Source organism: Callospermophilus lateralis, chromosome 11, assembly GCF_048772815.1.
Source record: "Callospermophilus lateralis isolate mCalLat2 chromosome 11, mCalLat2.hap1, whole genome shotgun sequence".
Classification (NCBI taxonomy): domain Eukaryota; kingdom Metazoa; phylum Chordata; class Mammalia; order Rodentia; family Sciuridae; genus Callospermophilus; species Callospermophilus lateralis.
In genome coordinates this window covers 63114512-63130804 of record NC_135315.1, presented here as the reverse complement: position 1 = coordinate 63130804, position 16293 = coordinate 63114512, and the positions used below count along the sequence as shown (strand labels likewise).

Here is a 16293-nt window from a genome sequence, read left to right as displayed (position 1 = left end):
TCTACAACCTAAGTTCCAGGATGGCTGGAACCTTGTCTGTCTGGTTCCAGTCTCACACAGCAAGCGCTCGGGGGTCATGTCTACGGACACAGGTCTCTTCCGTTTGCATGCACAGCTCCTTCATCCTCCGCTGCTGCAGGGGGAAGGGCGAGCTCAGGCCGCTGCTGAGAAAGGATGCGAGTGGAGACTCCAGGCATGTGGGCATCCAGCACCCAGAGCTGTCCCCGAAGCCACGCCCCTCAGGCTCCGCCTCCACAGGGCGGGCGGCCCTTTAAAGGGGCGGGGCCTCGCTGCCCGTTGGGGCGCGCACCTCGGTCTGGCTTCGAGGCTGGAGTCTGCGCGCAGGCGCCTGGTGCCCCGCGCCCCGCGCCCTGCGCCCCAGGTACCCAGTGCCCCGCAGCGCGCCGGGGGAGGCGGGGCTTCTCCTGCGCGGCGGGTATGTTTACCGGCCCGCACAGGCGGCGCGCGGCGGCTCGGGCACCTGCGCCCACGGCGGGCGGCCACGAGGGGCCATGATCCGGCTGGGCGGCTGGTGTGCGCTGCGGCCCCGCGGCGCGCCGGGCCCTGCGGAGCGGCGCCGGGCATCCGGCGGGCCGGCGGGCCGGGAAGGCGGCCGCGCCCTGCGGGTGCTGGTGGACATGGACGGCGTGCTGGCCGACTTCGAGGGCGGTTTCCTCAAGAAGTTCCGCGCGCGCTTCCCCGACCTGCCCTTCATCGCGCTGGAGGACCGGCGCGGCTTCTGGGTGTCGGAGCAATACGGCCTCCTGCGGCCGGGATTGAGCGTGAGCATCCCTAGCCTCGGTCCCCTCGGGGTGTCTCTCGGGCCGCCCTTCTTGCAGGGAAATCGAGGCTGCCTTCCCAGCCCTGGGCAGAGAGCTCCCTTTGGAGTCCAGCAGCCCGAGTGACCTTGCGCGGGTCACCGCCCTAGCCTTGGGGTGGTCCTCTCGTAAAGTAGGGTTCAGGGGAGGATGAGAGGTGCACCATTTATCTTTGGCTGTCACGGGGGTTTCTAACATAATATACCTAAACTCTCTATCTGCAGCCGATTTTTCAATTTTCGATCTATTTGGCTTCATGTTATTTGTTAATTAAAAAAAAAAAATAGAAGTACATCTTATAAATTTTACCTATGACTTTAACAGGTAAAGGTATGACTTTAACAGGTACCCGCGCCCCTATTCCACGAAAGCATAGCTTGTGTGATATTGGAGGCTCAGAGACTTTCAGAGTGCCACGCAGGGAGTCCTATGGTTAAGGTGAGGTGGAATCCACCCCCTAGCCTGTCCCAAAATTCAGTGCCAAATACCTGTCCTGCTGAATACCTGAGCGCCCCCAAACTCTGCTCTGCCCCCTGAGTCCTTCATGGATAGAGAGAAACATCCATACAGGGACCTTTGCAGAGAGCATAATTTGTAAGATTTAAACTGTTTTGTGAAAGGAACAGAGGATTTTGCCATGCACAAACTAAAAGAAGCTGGGAATTTTATAGCATCCCTTGATTAGCCGCTTGGGGTCACTGCAGAGGGTTTGATGGTGAGGATAAAGAGCCCAAGTTCACTGCCTTATCTCTTCTGAAGGTAGGCATTGTTATCTCCATTTTGCTGATGAGGAAACTTGGCCAACTCATCTGATCCGAAGAGGCCCTGACAGGATTCAAACTCCATTCTGTCTGCCTGCTAGGCACATTTTAGCTTTTCCCTTCCAAAGTCCTGTCGCCTGTCCTGCCCTAACAATTGACATTTCTTCTGACTCCAACAAGGCACAATACAACAATTTGTTTTGTCCCACAATAATTTGGGGGAAAACAAGCACCAACTTGGAGGCCAGAGCTGCTCTTCGCTCCCGCTTGGGCCCTCCAGTTTCAGGGAGTAGTAGAAGCATTCCCACCTGCCAAGTGTGGGCATCCTGTACAGGGAAGGACCATGAAGGTGGAACAGCACACCTCCCCAGGATAGACCCAGCGCCTTACCATGGTGAAACTCTGTGAAGGGGAAGGATCTTCCTGAGGTTCAGGGGTCAGAGGAAGTACTCAAGTACCATTTCTCTTTATTCACGGTTTCACTATAAGAGGGTGGAAAGTGGTCTCTCCACAGGCAAGGAAATCTCTGCTCAGACCTTCTAGGTTCTTGACATTTTGCAGAAAAGAATTTAAGGATGCATCAGGTTGTAGCAAAGAGGAAGAAATGTATTAGAAAGTAAAAGATGAAGATAGGCATTCTCAGAGCAGACCGTGGTCCATTTTGAGTGAGAAGCACTTTTTTGGGTCACAGGTTTTTCTTTTCTTTTTTGGTGGTAGGGAACGAACCCAGTAGAACTTTATCACTGAGCTACAACCTAGTCCTTTTATTTTTATTATTTGTTTTTTGTTTTTTGTTGAGGCAGGCCCTCCTAAGTTGCCCAAGCCAGTCCTCTAACTCTCAGCCTCTTGAGTCCAAGATTACAGGCAGGGGTCTGCGCTTGGCTCACGGGCTTTTCTTTTAAAGGAAACTCTGTGGGGTGGACCTGGGAAGGTATGTGGGAATGGCATCTGCCTGGTGATTACAAGGTGTTTAAGATGGTGTGGTCTTCTGAAGTATTCAGGTTGTCATTATCTCTTCTTTCTAGATAACATTTGGAATGTGCCTATATTGTAGGTTTCTTAAAATACATCTCCTTTTTTTCTTTATCTAATTGAAAAGTACATTGTGTAAGCTAATAGTGCTCATAAGCATTAAAACAAGGCAATTTTCATGGACGAGTGAATTTATGATAACTTTCAAATTTATCGATTTCTCAAGAATTTGGGGGTGACAGGCCGGTAAGCACGACAGGTCTGGGGAATAAAGGTGTCAAGTCCTGTGTGATCATGGGGATTTTATACTTAAAGTTGGAGTCTCTTTTTCCTTCTCTTCTGTTTCCTTTCAGCCTATCTTTTAATCTCTTTTCTATCCTACCTCAAAACCAGGACTTCCGAAGGTGAATTCCACAGAGCCTGGTACGCTGATCTCTCCTGGTACTGAGACCTCATTAAAAACTGAAAACCAAACCAAACCATGTCATTTCAGTGATGTTTGGTGTTCATTTGTAGATAGGTGACCGAGTATTGGAATTCAGGATACCTTATTTTCTCCCAAGAGTTTATGATGGATGAACTAAGTCCATCCCCAACTACTCTGGAAAGCACAGTGGTTTTTCCTGCCCTTTTCACAGAGATCCAGGCTCAAGGTCTAAGGAGACAGATTCCTGTTTTCCAAGTACAGGGAGAAGGAGCAGCTCGTGGGGGAAATAGGAGGTGCTCCAGGAGGAACCTGTGTTTGGATAAGGCACTTCTACTTTACAGAATAAAGTCCCTTAGTATCCAAATGGACTGTTCCAGGATCCTCCTTGGATATCAAAATCCACAAACGCTCAAGTGTCTTACATAAAATGGTGTAGTATTTACATGTAACCTACCCACTTTCTGTATACTTTAAGTCACACTTAGATAACTTATAATGCCTGATACAATGTAAATAGTTGCTGTCCTGCACTGTTTAGGGGAATAATGACAAGGAAAAATGTCTAGGCATATTTAGTATTGACGCAGTGTGTTTTTTTCCAAATGTTTTCTATCTGTGGTTGGTTGAGTCTGTTGCATGCAGAACCTGTGAATATGAAGGGCTGATTGCACTATCTGTGTTCCCTTTGATCTTCACAGTATTCAGGTAGGTAAAGCAGGGCAGAGACGGAAAGAAAAGCTCATTTTTAACAGATTTAGAATCTTAGACTGTTAGGACAGATGCACTGAGCCAGAGAGGGTTGACTAGTGGTTCCCAGCAAGTTAGTGTCAGGGAAGGGGTACTGAGAAACTGTCATCTCAACGTGAGACTTGGGTGTTGAGGTTAATGTATATTTGTCACATCCTCATAAGAACCTTGTAAGAAAGGGGTGAGCTTCTGTCTTTATTCTGTGGATAGGAGAGAGGCTCATTTAGTGGACATGCTGAACCCAGGTCACATGGCAAGGGCCAGGGCTTTTGGACTTCACCCAGACTGTCTCCACATGAGTTCAAGTCCTGACAGAGTCACCCCTAAGGGTCCTTGAACAAAATCTCCCTTATCTGTAAATTGGGGATAGCGATCCTTGGTTCTTGGGAATTGTGAGTATCAGACAAGAAGACATATCTCAGCAATAAGCGCACATTTACTTAGCCCTGTGTAGTTCACAAGAATATTGCTTATATGATCTCTTACAGGAGAGGCATTTCTGAACTGCACACCTGGATTTAGGTTCTTGATTCTCAGAGACTGAGATTTATCACTTTCCCCTTGCCTGGCCCCAGAAAAGATGCTGCCTTTTGAAAATTGGGTTTAGGCCTAATAGCAAAAGGTGGAAAGTTACTGCCCTGGGAGTGAAGAGATAGGTGTATTCTACTCCCAGCAAGGTCACTGTCTTGCTGTGTGACATCGTGTAGATATCTTCCCCATTCTGACCCTTGGTTTTCTCATGTAAAATGAAGGTCTGGGGCTGGAGTTGTGGCTCAGCGGTAGAGCGCTCGCGTAGCACATTCGAGGTCCTGGGTTTGATTCTCAGCACCACATAAAAATAAATAAGTCAACTCAAGGTACTGTGTCCAACTACAACTAAAAAATAAATATTTAAAAAATTAAAATGAAGGTCTGAATTTTTGCTTTCAAACTTTAAAAGCGGCAGAATCTTTTTTTTAAAAAAAAGCTATTATTGGCACCTCAACACATAAAGAACATAAAAGCAGAACTGTTTTGATTGGCAGGAGGAGCCTGGCACTCTCCTGACCTTTCACACTGCCTCCCCTCCCCTTGTCCCACCTGGCTCAGCTGTGCACTTCCAGGGTCTCTGAGATTGTCCAACCCTCAAGTCTATGGATAGTTCTGCCATGACAAGACCTGGTCCTCTCTCCAGCCTCCACAGTACTTCATTCATTCATTCGAATCAAGTCTGTGGTTCAGGAAGGTTGACCTTAAGCCCCAGAGAATTCCATGTGCCTCTCGGCAGAGCTAACGTGGATCCATGGCCCTTACCCCTTAGCTGGTCCCTGCTGGATCCTAACAGAAGTCACATCCTTCCTGGAAAGGGGCCAGAATGCATGCAAGTGCACACACACACACACACACACACACACACACACACACTCCCTGTGCTTCCCCCAGGAAATATGTCCTTAGGGGTGTTTAGGGGCGAGGGGAAGGTGGAAATCCCCCGTCTTGTCAGCAACCCTTCCCAGGGAGGGCAGCAAGATGCCGGAGGAGCCTGGAGGTAATCTGCTTCTCTTGACTTTTCAGGAGAAGGCCATCAGCATCTGGGAGACTAAGAATTTCTTCTTTGAACTTGATCCTCTGCCAGGGGCCGTGCAAGCTGTGAAGCAGATGGCCAGCCTACAAAAGTAAGTTTATCTTCCCACCCGGTGGGACCCCACAGCTCCAGGCTGTACCTCCTCACCTTGTCGCAGAACCTGGTAGAAACTGTTCTGGGTGGATGCTGCCGGCACCAGGGAATTCAGCAACAGCAAAGCCTGGCCCTGGCCCTCCTGGGCCTTGTTACTCAGCTCAATCATTACCCATTCCCGTCTTCCTCCTGTAGCCCCGGTCAACCACTAATTCACTTTCTGTCTTTGTAGATTCATTGGTTCTGTGCATTTCATTTAAGTAGCATCATACAATGTGTGGTCTTTGGGGTGTGACTTCTTTTACTTGGAGTAATTTTTTCAAGATACATCCACATTGTATCATATGTTACTACTTACTGACTTTTATGGCTGAGTAATATTCCATTCTATGAATAGATCACACTTTTATCCATCAGCTCACGGATATTTGGGCTCTTTCCACCTTTTGGCTGTGTGGAGTAGTAATACTGTGAATATTCACATAAGTATTTGCTTGAATACCTGTTTTCAGTTCTCTTGGGGATATACGTAAGAGCAGAATTATTGGGTCATAAGGTAATTCTGTGATTAATAGTCTTGAGGATCTACCAAACTGTTCCAAGTAGCTGTGCATTTTGCATTCCCACTAGCAATGCGGAAAGGTTCCAGTTTGTCCACATCTTTGTAAATACCTGTTATTGTCTTTTTTTATTTTAGTCATCCCAGTGCGTGTGAATTGATATTGTGGTTTTAATTTGCATTTCCATGAAGGCTAATAATGTTGAATATATTTTCATGAACTTATTGGCCATTTTAATATTTTATTTGATGAAATATTTATTCATATCCTTTGTTCTTTTTTTTTTTTTTTTTCAACTGGGTAATGAGTCTTTTTAGTGTGAGTGTGGTCCTGGGGATTGAACCCAGGTCCTTGCATGTGCTACGCAAGCACCTACCTTTGAGCTATATCTGTAGGCCTTTAAAACATTTTTTTTTTAAATTAAAAAAAATTTTTTGAGACACATAACCCAGGCTGGTCTCAAACTTGCAATCTTCCTGGTCAGCCTCCCAAGTAGCTGTGTGCCACCACGCCCAGCTTAATTGCTCTCTTTTTAATTGTTTCACTTATAAGGTTCTCTCTATATTCTAGATACAAGTCCCTTATCAGATATATGACTTATAGTCACCTCCTCTCATTCTGGGGACTGTTGTTTCACTTTCTTAACTGTGTCCTTTAAAACAGAAAGTCTTTCATTTCAAAAGTGGTCCTATTTATTGATTTGTTTTCTTGTCACTTGTGTGTTGGGGTCTTATCTAAGCAGCCATTGCCTAATCCAGGGTTACACGGATTTGCTGCTGTGTTTTCTTTAAGAGTTTTAGTTTCTGCTATAACCGAAACAGGCCTCTAATCCATTTTAGGTTTTGTGTATGATGTAAGGCAGGAATCTAGCTTCATTCTTTATAATGTGGATATCCAGTTGTCCCAGAATCATTTGTTGAAAAGACTATTGTTTTACTTCTTTCAATGTTTTAAGGAAAAGATATTGAGTTTTTTAAAAATATTTTTTTAGTTGTAGATGGACACAATACATTTATTTTATTTGTTTGTTTATTTTTTATATGGTACCAGGGACTGAACCCAGTGCCTCACGCATGCTAAGCAAGCGCTCTACCACTGAGCCACAACCCTGGCCCAAGATATTGAGTTTTCTTGGCACTCTTATTTAAAATCCGAGCTTGAGTTATAGCTCCATGGTAGAGCACTTGCCTCGCACGTGCAAGGCCCTGAGTCCATTTCCCAGAAACAAACACACACACACACACACACGCACAGCAGAATAAAGGAAAAGAAAATCAATTGACTGTAGTATGTAGATTTACTCCTAGATACAGATAATTTTTATTGCTTGAATTTTGCTTGTTTCAGCAACCTGTATGACAAATTAAACATGAGGTATGATTTAGTCTTCATTGTGCCAAGTAAGTACCTCCAGAAATTGCCAATTTAAAAAATTCTACTGTGGGGGCTGGGGTTGTGGCTCAGTGGTAGAGCGCTCGCCTAGCATGTGCAAGGGTTGGATCCTCAGCACCACATAAAAATAGGTAAAATAGAAGTGTTGTGTCCAACTACAACTAAAAAATAAATATTAAAAAAAAAAAGTCTACTGGGATACACAGGCATCAGAGAACCACAAAATGCTTAGAGTTTCAGTTGCGTTGTAGACCTTATTTGTTCGGTAATTTATCTTTGGACTTGAGTCCAGGTCCTGCAGAGAAGTATATTTGATTGTGATTTATAATATGATTGGTTTTTAGTGGTATGTGGCAAGAGTTTGGAAAGGCAGAGAATGTGTGCCCAGTTGGCCCTCCATATCTATGGGTTCATTGTTGCCAAACATGTACTAGGCCTATTGTGTTAGTCAGCTTTGCATTACTTTAACAAATTACTTGAGATAATCAGCTTAATAAGGAAAGAGGTTTATTTTGGTTCACAGTTTCAGAGGCTTCAGTCCATGGTCACCTGGCCTTGTTGCTTTGGGCCTGTGCTGATTTGGTACATGATGGTAGGAGCATGTAGCAGCGGAGACACGTTCACCTCATGGTGGCCAGGAAGCAAAGAGGGAGACCAGAAGGGTTTGGGGTTCCAATATTCCCTTTAAGGGCATGCCCATGGTGAGCTTACTTTCTTTCACTTTCATAGTGCCAGGCACTGGGGACCAAACCTTCAATACATGGGCCTTTGGGGGACATTTAAGATCCAGATTATAACACCTATGACGGTTGCATCTGTGCTGAACATGTACACATTTTTTTTCTTTGTGTCATTATTCTCTAAACAATAGCAACTTTATCTGTAGCATTTGCCATTTTATTAGGTGTCAGAAGCAATCTAGAGATTTTTGAAAGTATTCAGAAAGGTGTGTACAAGTTACATACAAGTACTACACATTTTATGTGAGGAACTTGAACCTTCCTGGATTTTGGTTCCTGTGGTGGGCAGGGGTCTGGAAACGATCCCCCGCAGATGACTGTATTAGCACTTTAGCTCTCAAATCTCTCCTTGCTGTCTGGGTCTGTGTGTCCTGGATACAGTCACACAACTGTGTTCTGGGATACTGTGTCGCACAGTGTTTTAGAGCAAGGAACAGCAGCAGGACTGCTCAGGTCCTGGGTTCTAGAGAACATCTCTCAGGCAAATTATTGAAATTTCCTGGGTCTGTTTCTTCCTCTGTAAAGGGAAGGTAACGAGAAGTGCTCAGTGTAGTATGTGGCACACAGTAGGTACTCAGAAAAATTAAGTTGATGCTTTTGTTATTCTGGGAGATTTAGTAGGTATTGCCACAAGGAAAGCATTCTTCAGCGACACAGGATGGGGATCGGTGGATTAAGTAGGCTGCTTCATGCTTCACCATAGAACTTTCCAGAGTGTTTAACCGCCCAAGGGCATGGCAACACCTCATTGGGACAGGAGATAAGGCAACTTTTACCACCTGTAATCTAGCTTCGAAGACTTCTTTTTATCACTGCTTACCTATTTTCACTTTCATAGAAACTGGGAAATGCAAAACTAGACCATACCCAGTGGTCCTTTACCTCCATCTGGGGGAATTGGGTGGAAGAGTCCCATGGTGACTCAGTGGCCAGAGTATGGACAGAGCACAAACAAGGGTCTTGTCAGAAGCTGAGTGGGTACTGCATGTCAGGTGCTGGAGCAGGCATACTGAGATGTGGGAGGCCCAGCCACAGAGGCCAAGATTTAACTGTTAATATTGTGGATAATTATCAAACACTTGGCATGGGCTTGCCCTTGAACCAGGTGCTGGAACTAGTGACCCTTATTAGGTCACTAGTTAACAAGTTATTAGGAGGTAGATCTAAAAGCCCAGTAGTGGGCATGTGAAGGGAATGTAGGAGGATAGGCAGGCCAGGGCTAGCACTCACCAGAAGAGCTATCTTGAAGAATGAGAAGGGACCTGCCAGGTGAAGGAGGGGCAGGGAATTTCTGATAGGAGAGAACACCGTGAAGGAGACCTGATTTCCCATCTGAGAGGCTCCCCCCAAACAGCTTCCTTGGCATGTTGACTGTTAATTACTCAGGAACATACAGGTCTTGTTTTGTGGTTCTGGGGATAGAACCCAGGACCTCCTGCAGACCAGGCTGTACCACTGAGTTACACCTCTAGCCCAAAATATGGATCTAGTCTTTTACAAAAAAAAGAACTCAGACAGTGTGGATGTACGGGAAGTGCCCTTTTGCTCTCCCTCCCTCTATACAGCCCTCTGGGTTCTACTCCTTTTGCCCTTGTGAAGATTGTGTTTTGTGTTGTGGGGGAGACCTGGATCGAAAACCCAGCATCTTGCACACGCTAGGCAAGTGCTTTACTGCTGAGCTGATCCCAGCCTTTCTGTTTTATTCTGAGACAGGTTCTTGCTAAATGGCCCAGGTTGGCCTCCAACTTGCAATCCTCTTGCCTCAGCCTCCATAGTTGCTGGGATTATAGGCATCTGCCATCGCACACCAGCAAGAATTTGGAGTGCACACTCCCAAGCCTTTTAAAATGTTCATAATCTGTTTGAATCAAATGTATGAAATATGATATGTCAAGAGCTTTGTAATGTTTTGAACAACTCATAATAAAAAAATAATAATTCAAACATAAAAAAATAAAAAATAAAATGCACCTACATACAAGTTTACATATAGATGTATCAATTTAAATGACCCACCAGAAGCCAGAATGAGCTATTTTTTGAACTAAATTCTGGTGATGTTAATTCCCAGCCGAAAACTCAGCTGGCTTCACGTTGCACTAAAATCTCCATTACTCTGGGGACGCACTCCAATCTGAAACGGTTATATCTGTGTTTGTCCTTTTCTCTTTTGGGTGACAGCTCCCTGAGGTCAGGGATTGTCTTGGTTTTGGCTCTGTTCTCAGTCCACAGAATGATATCTGGCACTTAGCATGTACCCCAAATGTTTGCTGAATGAATAACTCTAGTGTACGTATTCACAAAGTTCTTAGGTTTTTTGGAAAAACATGGATGGAGGGGCTCAGTGGAAGGGAACATGCTTGACATGTGTGAGGTCCTGGGTTCAATCCCTAGCACCAGTAATACAAAATAAATACGTGGAGTTGAGGATGGTGGTGTATGCCTGCAGTCCCAGCTAATCGGGAGACTGAGGCAGGAGGATTGCTTGAGTTGAGGGTTGTGTCCCAGACTCAACAACATAGTGAGGCCCTATTTAAAAATAAAAAAAGTGGATAAGATCTTTGTGTTGTTCTGAAGCTCTCTCCTTTTTATTTAACAATGTCTTCGAAATATTTTAATGTCAGTACTATAGAACTACCTTATTTTTTAAAAGTTGCTTTTTCCTTTTTCTCTTTAATAGAGACAGGGGTCTCGCTATATTGCCCAGGCTGGCCTCAGACTCCTGGGCTCAGCCTTCTGAGTAGCTGGGACTACAGGTGTGTGCCACTGCACCTGTGACCTTGATTCTCTATTACCTGGTATTCTACAGGATGGATGTAACATAGTTCGTTTAAGGGTTACCATGTGGCTGTTTCTCATTCATTCATATGTTTCAGAGCTGCGGTGAGTCTGGTGTATGTATGCAGTTGTGGACTAGTTGGATCAAAGCCACGTGTTTTTGAATTTCAATAAGTATCTCATGATACAAGTTATCCTTTTGAGCAGATGTTCTTCCATAACACCTAGCACAGAATACATACTCTACTGTGTCTTTTTTTTTTTTTTTCTCACTTGAAAGACCCTGGCTGGACATGGTGGTACATGCCTGTAATCTCAGCAGCTCAGGAGGCTGAGTCAGGAAGGTAGCAAATTCAAAGCCAGCCTCAGCAACTTAGTTAGGCCCTAAGCAACTTAGTGAGACCCTGTTTCAAATTAAAAAATGAAGTGTTGAGAATATGGCTCAGTAGTTAAATGCCCCTGGGGTTCAATCCCTGGTAGCAAAAAAAAAAAAGTCCTCAATCAGTATTGTCATTTAAAAGGAGCATTTGACATGCAAAAATTATTTTGAGTCAGTGCTGGTAAAAATGAGTCATATCTAAATCTCCCTAGTGCTAAGACTACTATGCATTTCAAAATATGTTAAATAAAAGCAACTTAGGATGTCAAAGCAATGTCTGTCTTTGGAGGTGATTATAACTGGCTTCTGAGATTATTCTTAAGGGAAGGCTGAAAGGTTTTCACAGAAAAAAAAATATAGCTAACTATTAATTTGGAAAATTAAAATATATAATAAAAAGTCATTTATAATCTCACCATTTTGAAACAAGCACTTTTTAATGTCTTGGTGGTTTTGTTTGAGTTTTCTATATATTTTCCATATTTTTTATTGTATGATACACCCTCCAAGGATGTTTTTTAGCAGAAAAGGTGGTTCAACTTATGATAGTTTGACTTAGAATTTTAGACTTTACAGGGGTAAAAACAGAGATTCACAGTCAATGGAAATGACATAAATTTTTGAACGTGGATCTTTTCGTGGCTGGTGATATGCGGTCCAATCTTCTCTTGTTTAAAAAAAATTTTTTTTTTTTAGTTGTAGATGGACATGATACCTTTGTTTTGCTTATTTATTTTTTTTTATGTGGTGCTGAGGATAAAAGCCAGTGCCTCACATGGGTTAGGCAAGCGCCCGACCACTGAGCTATACCCCAGCCCCCCAGTCCTCTCTCCTGATGCTGAGCCGCAGCAGAGAGCCCCAGCTCTGTCAGCCTGATCACAGGGGGGATCGACCAGCGCTCCTCAGTGGACTGTGTCGCTGAGCTAGGATCTTCAGAAGACTGGGTGGATCCAGGGCATTTTCAACTCACAGTATTTTCAGTTTAATAACAGGTATATTGGGACATAACCTCATCACAATCCAGGAGGATTGGTATTTGTCAAAACAAGTGTTTGACCTCATCGGGGACTTCTAAAGGACACACCACACTCATTTGGAGACATTTAAATGTCTAAACCCTCAATTTGAGCATGACACCTGTTACTCCACTGTGGAGCCTGGAATAAGAGGCAGTTCATTCCCTCGAGAGACACATTTTTAATGACTTGGTATCTGCCTTACTATGTGGCATGGCACCAGCACTGGGGATGTGTCAGTGGATAAGACACCTAAGGTCTCGGGCCTCGAGAGTTCACTCATATCACAGTGGCGAGACGGCAGCGTGAACAACTGCAAGTGCGATTTCAGATTGCCATGAGCTGTGTGAAGGAAATCAACAAGGCCATGTGCTGGAGAGTAGATGGGGAAGGGGCTGCTTCTGGGGGGGGTGGGAAGATTTTTCCAAGGAGCTGACATCTGGTGACACTCATTATCAGGAGAATGCAAGTTAGTGCCACAGTGACGTCTGAGGGTGTAGCTCGGTGATAGAGCGTTGCCCAGCATGCACAGAGCCTTGAACTGAGTCCCCAGCACTGCAGAAACAGAAGCCAAACAACCTGAGACCCACAGTGAGGCGTCGCTTCATACCCACTGAGGAGAGGCGATGGTACCAGTTGTGGGAGAGGATGTGGAAAACTCGGAACCCTCATATGTTGTGGGTGGGAATGTAAAACGCACAGCCACTGTGCAAAACAGTTTGGCAAACCGTCTCTTAAGACATTTAAGCGCAGGATTACCATATGAGTCTGTGATTCCACTCCTGGGTAAATACCCAAGAGCAGCGAAACTGTAGAATTGTACACCAATGTTCACGGTAGTGCTCTTCGTAATATCTAAAAGAAACAACCCATGTGCCCATCCGTGGGTGAGTAGACTAATAAAACATGGTATATCCAAATAAATGGAATATTATTCAGTTATAAAAATGAATGAAGTTCTAATTCATGCTGTAACACGGAGCAACCTTAAAACATGCTAAGAGAAGGAAGAACATACATTGTGTGATTCCACTTAAATGAAATGTCCCAGGTTGGCAAATCCTTAGAGACAAAGCAGGGGGCCTGGAGGAGGGAATGGGAGGTGACGTGTTTAATGTGACGTAAGGTTTATTTGTGCAATGATCAGAATATCCTAGAAATTAGACTGTGGTGATGGTTGTAAAACTCTGTGAATACACTAAAATTCATTTAGCAATTTTCTTAAAGTGGGTAAGTGTTATGATATAGGGATTATATTCTTAATAAAGCTTTAAAAAATCAGTTTGTTTAATTTTGAAAAACTTACAATCTTTGGACACATTTTTAACAGCATGGATAAATATCAGAACAATTTTACTGGACGAAAGAAACCAGATGTAAAAAAAAAAGAATGATACTCGATGTTTCCACTTCCATAAAATTCTAGAAAAATCCCATCTGATCTGCAGCTGTAGGCTGTTGGGGGTTGCATGGGCCCAGGGGTGGGTGGGGCAGGGGGGAGAGATGACTAAGGGAAATGCTCAGGGTGCAGGGTGTGTTTATTACCCTGATAGTGGTGTCCTGCGTTTCGTGGGTGTGTACGTGGGCCACAACTATCAAATTGTGCCCTTTTAATATGTGCAGTTCACTGCATGTCAATTATACCTCAATAAAACTGTCTAAAAATAATCAGTCAAGTCAGGTGTGGCGAGGCGTGCTGGTAGTTCCAGGCATCCAAGGAGGGAGGATCACTTGAACCCCGGTCAAGGTCAGCCTGGGCAGTGTAGCGAAAGTCCATCTCAGAAAAAGAAAAAAAAAAAAGTCATTCTGGATGTGAGATGGAGAATGATCTGGAAAGGTCAGAATTGGAAATTGAGGGACTAGCCAGTGTTTACAGCAGCACACTGGGGAGAGGGTGCTTTGGCCTGGGTGCTTGACAGCCACGGAGAGAACTGAAACCCATGTGGGTAAAGCCCAGAGGACTTGGCGATGGTTATAATAGTGGGGGGTGGAATAAAGGTAGGAAAAAGTGGTGATTTTCAGGGTTTTTCTTTAGCATATGTGTATACCAATACAGTGCCATTTATTTTAGTGCTGTTAGCTAGAGGAATACCAGGGAAGGGACAGATTTGGGAGGTGGGGGGGGGGGCGAAATCCCACGTTTACTTTGGAACTGCCAATTTTGAGATGCATGGTGTCCAGGTGGGGCTGTTTAATAGTCCAGAAGGACTGGAAGCTGGTGCGGGGAGAGCCTGGGAGGTGCCAGCATACAGGTGGCATTAAAGCTGCAGGCCTGGAGGATACTGGGAGCTGGGAGTGTGGCAGAGAGCCCCGAGGGAGGCCCCAGGGGCCAGCCTGGGCAGCTGCAGGGGAGCCAGTGTGGCAGGAGCACCCTGGAGAGCTGGCGGAGGTGGGGTGGAATGCTGGTGAGGGAGGTGAGGGCAGTGCAGTGTGCACTGCAGTGCAGGGTCCTTGGTGACAGCGACCACTTTCTATGGAGTGGAGGGATTGACCTGAGGCTGGAGTGGGTCGCAGCAGGGGCAGGAGGTGAGGACTTTTGAGGCTGCAGCAAAGCAGGGCGCTGGGTCTGTTACGCGCCAAGGGAGCGGATGCGGTAACTGGAGGGAGGATGCGGGCCAAGGTTTAGGTTTCACAGATGGTTCAGTTAGGAGTTTTGACTTGACAGTGGCGCGAAAGCAAGATCCATCCGTTCAGTGGAAACCCATAGTGCAGCGGGTGTATTAAGAGTAGGGTGTGGTAGCGTGGGTGTATCAGATGCATTTTCTACTGAGGTTTTCAACAATGGGTCTGTCAGGATGTAACCTTGTGGTAAGTCAAGGAGGTTAAGGAGGAGGTTCCAGGATATGTTTGATTGAGAAGGAGAAATTGAAGAGGAGGAGAGAAGGTGGGATGTTACAGGGACAAAGTCTTTGTGAAGAGGCAGCTAGAGTTCAGGGTTGAGGGGGCTGGTGAGAGGAGGGAGGGTGGTTGAGAAGTGAAGCGGGCATCGTCGGGTCGGTGAGGAGGTTAGGAACAGGGAAAAGTGAGTCTAGCCATGCTGGGAGCCTTGTCCCCATGAGGACTCCAGAGGAAGACCGCCATCAGCTGGAGTGCTCCGTGGAGCTGTTTCAACAGTTGGTTTTTTTTTTTTTTTTCCTCCAGCAACCTCCAATTGCTTGGAGGCTGGTGTTAGAAGTTGGACAGCTGGATTCTTTCAGGGTCTGGCAAAACAGATCTCAGTGGAGCTAGAGAAACACAAGCAGAGAGATCGTAGGTAGAGATGGGCCACAGAGTGCAAGCAGGGGAGAGGAGAGGACACTGAGTTGACAGTGAGGGATCGTGCAGAAATGGTGGGCGGCAGCGGGTTGTCTGTCTTGTCGAGTCTGAAGAGCTGAGCTCAGGCTGTTAGTGTATATTTTCCAGAAGCATCGAGAGGGGTGACCAGAAAGGCCAACTGTGAGACCGAGGTGTTGGCTGAAGTGAGTCTGCGCTGCAGGCAGTGATGGGCAGGAGAGAGGTTGGGTGGGGGAGGTAGCTGGTGGTGAGAAGGGTTGGGCACCACCGAAAGGCAAGCTGTTGGATTTGTACGTGTGTGTGTGTTTGTGTGTGTGCATGCGCGTGGGCGGGTGCAGGGTCACTGAGGATGATGACAGAGTAGGGGGAGAGGGGCTCGGGAGGAACGGGGAGGACAGTACCTGGCAGGTGACGGGGTAGGCAGGACCACCGGGGCGTGAGGCCATTTGACACAGGCTGCAGGAGTCAGGGGTTTGGAAGGAGCGATGGAGAAGAGGGAAGACGCTCTCCTCACCTCCCCCTGTGGAGTTAAGGAGAAGCCAGCCCTCACTCAGGCCTGCAGGGGAGGCAGGACAGTCCCCACAGAGGCCGGAGGTGAGAACCAAAGGGCAGAGACTGAGTGTTCGGTGTCCTGGCAGGTGCGAGGGGACAGCCAGGTTGGCAGAGGGAGTGCCAAGAATCAAGGAGATTACAGTAATGAGAGGGCGCAGGAACCTGGCAGGCTTACACAGGACACCCAGGGGACTAATTTGCCAAAGAGAAAAGAGTTGAGA

General features: G+C 45.9%; 1 protein-coding gene across 2 annotated transcripts in view; it reads left to right on the top strand.

Moving 5' to 3' along the window:
- Positions 1-512: 512 nt before the first annotated feature.
- The window catches only part of Nt5m (5',3'-nucleotidase, mitochondrial), a 29904-nt gene continuing 14123 nt past the window's right edge, over positions 513-16293 (top strand). For both annotated transcript variants that reach the window (XM_076871063.1, XM_076871062.1), the window contains exons 1-2: positions 513-782; positions 5280-5380. In XM_076871063.1, coding sequence (XP_076727178.1) covers positions 513-782; positions 5280-5380 — 371 coding nt within the window. The remainder of the gene's footprint in view (positions 783-5279; positions 5381-16293) is intronic.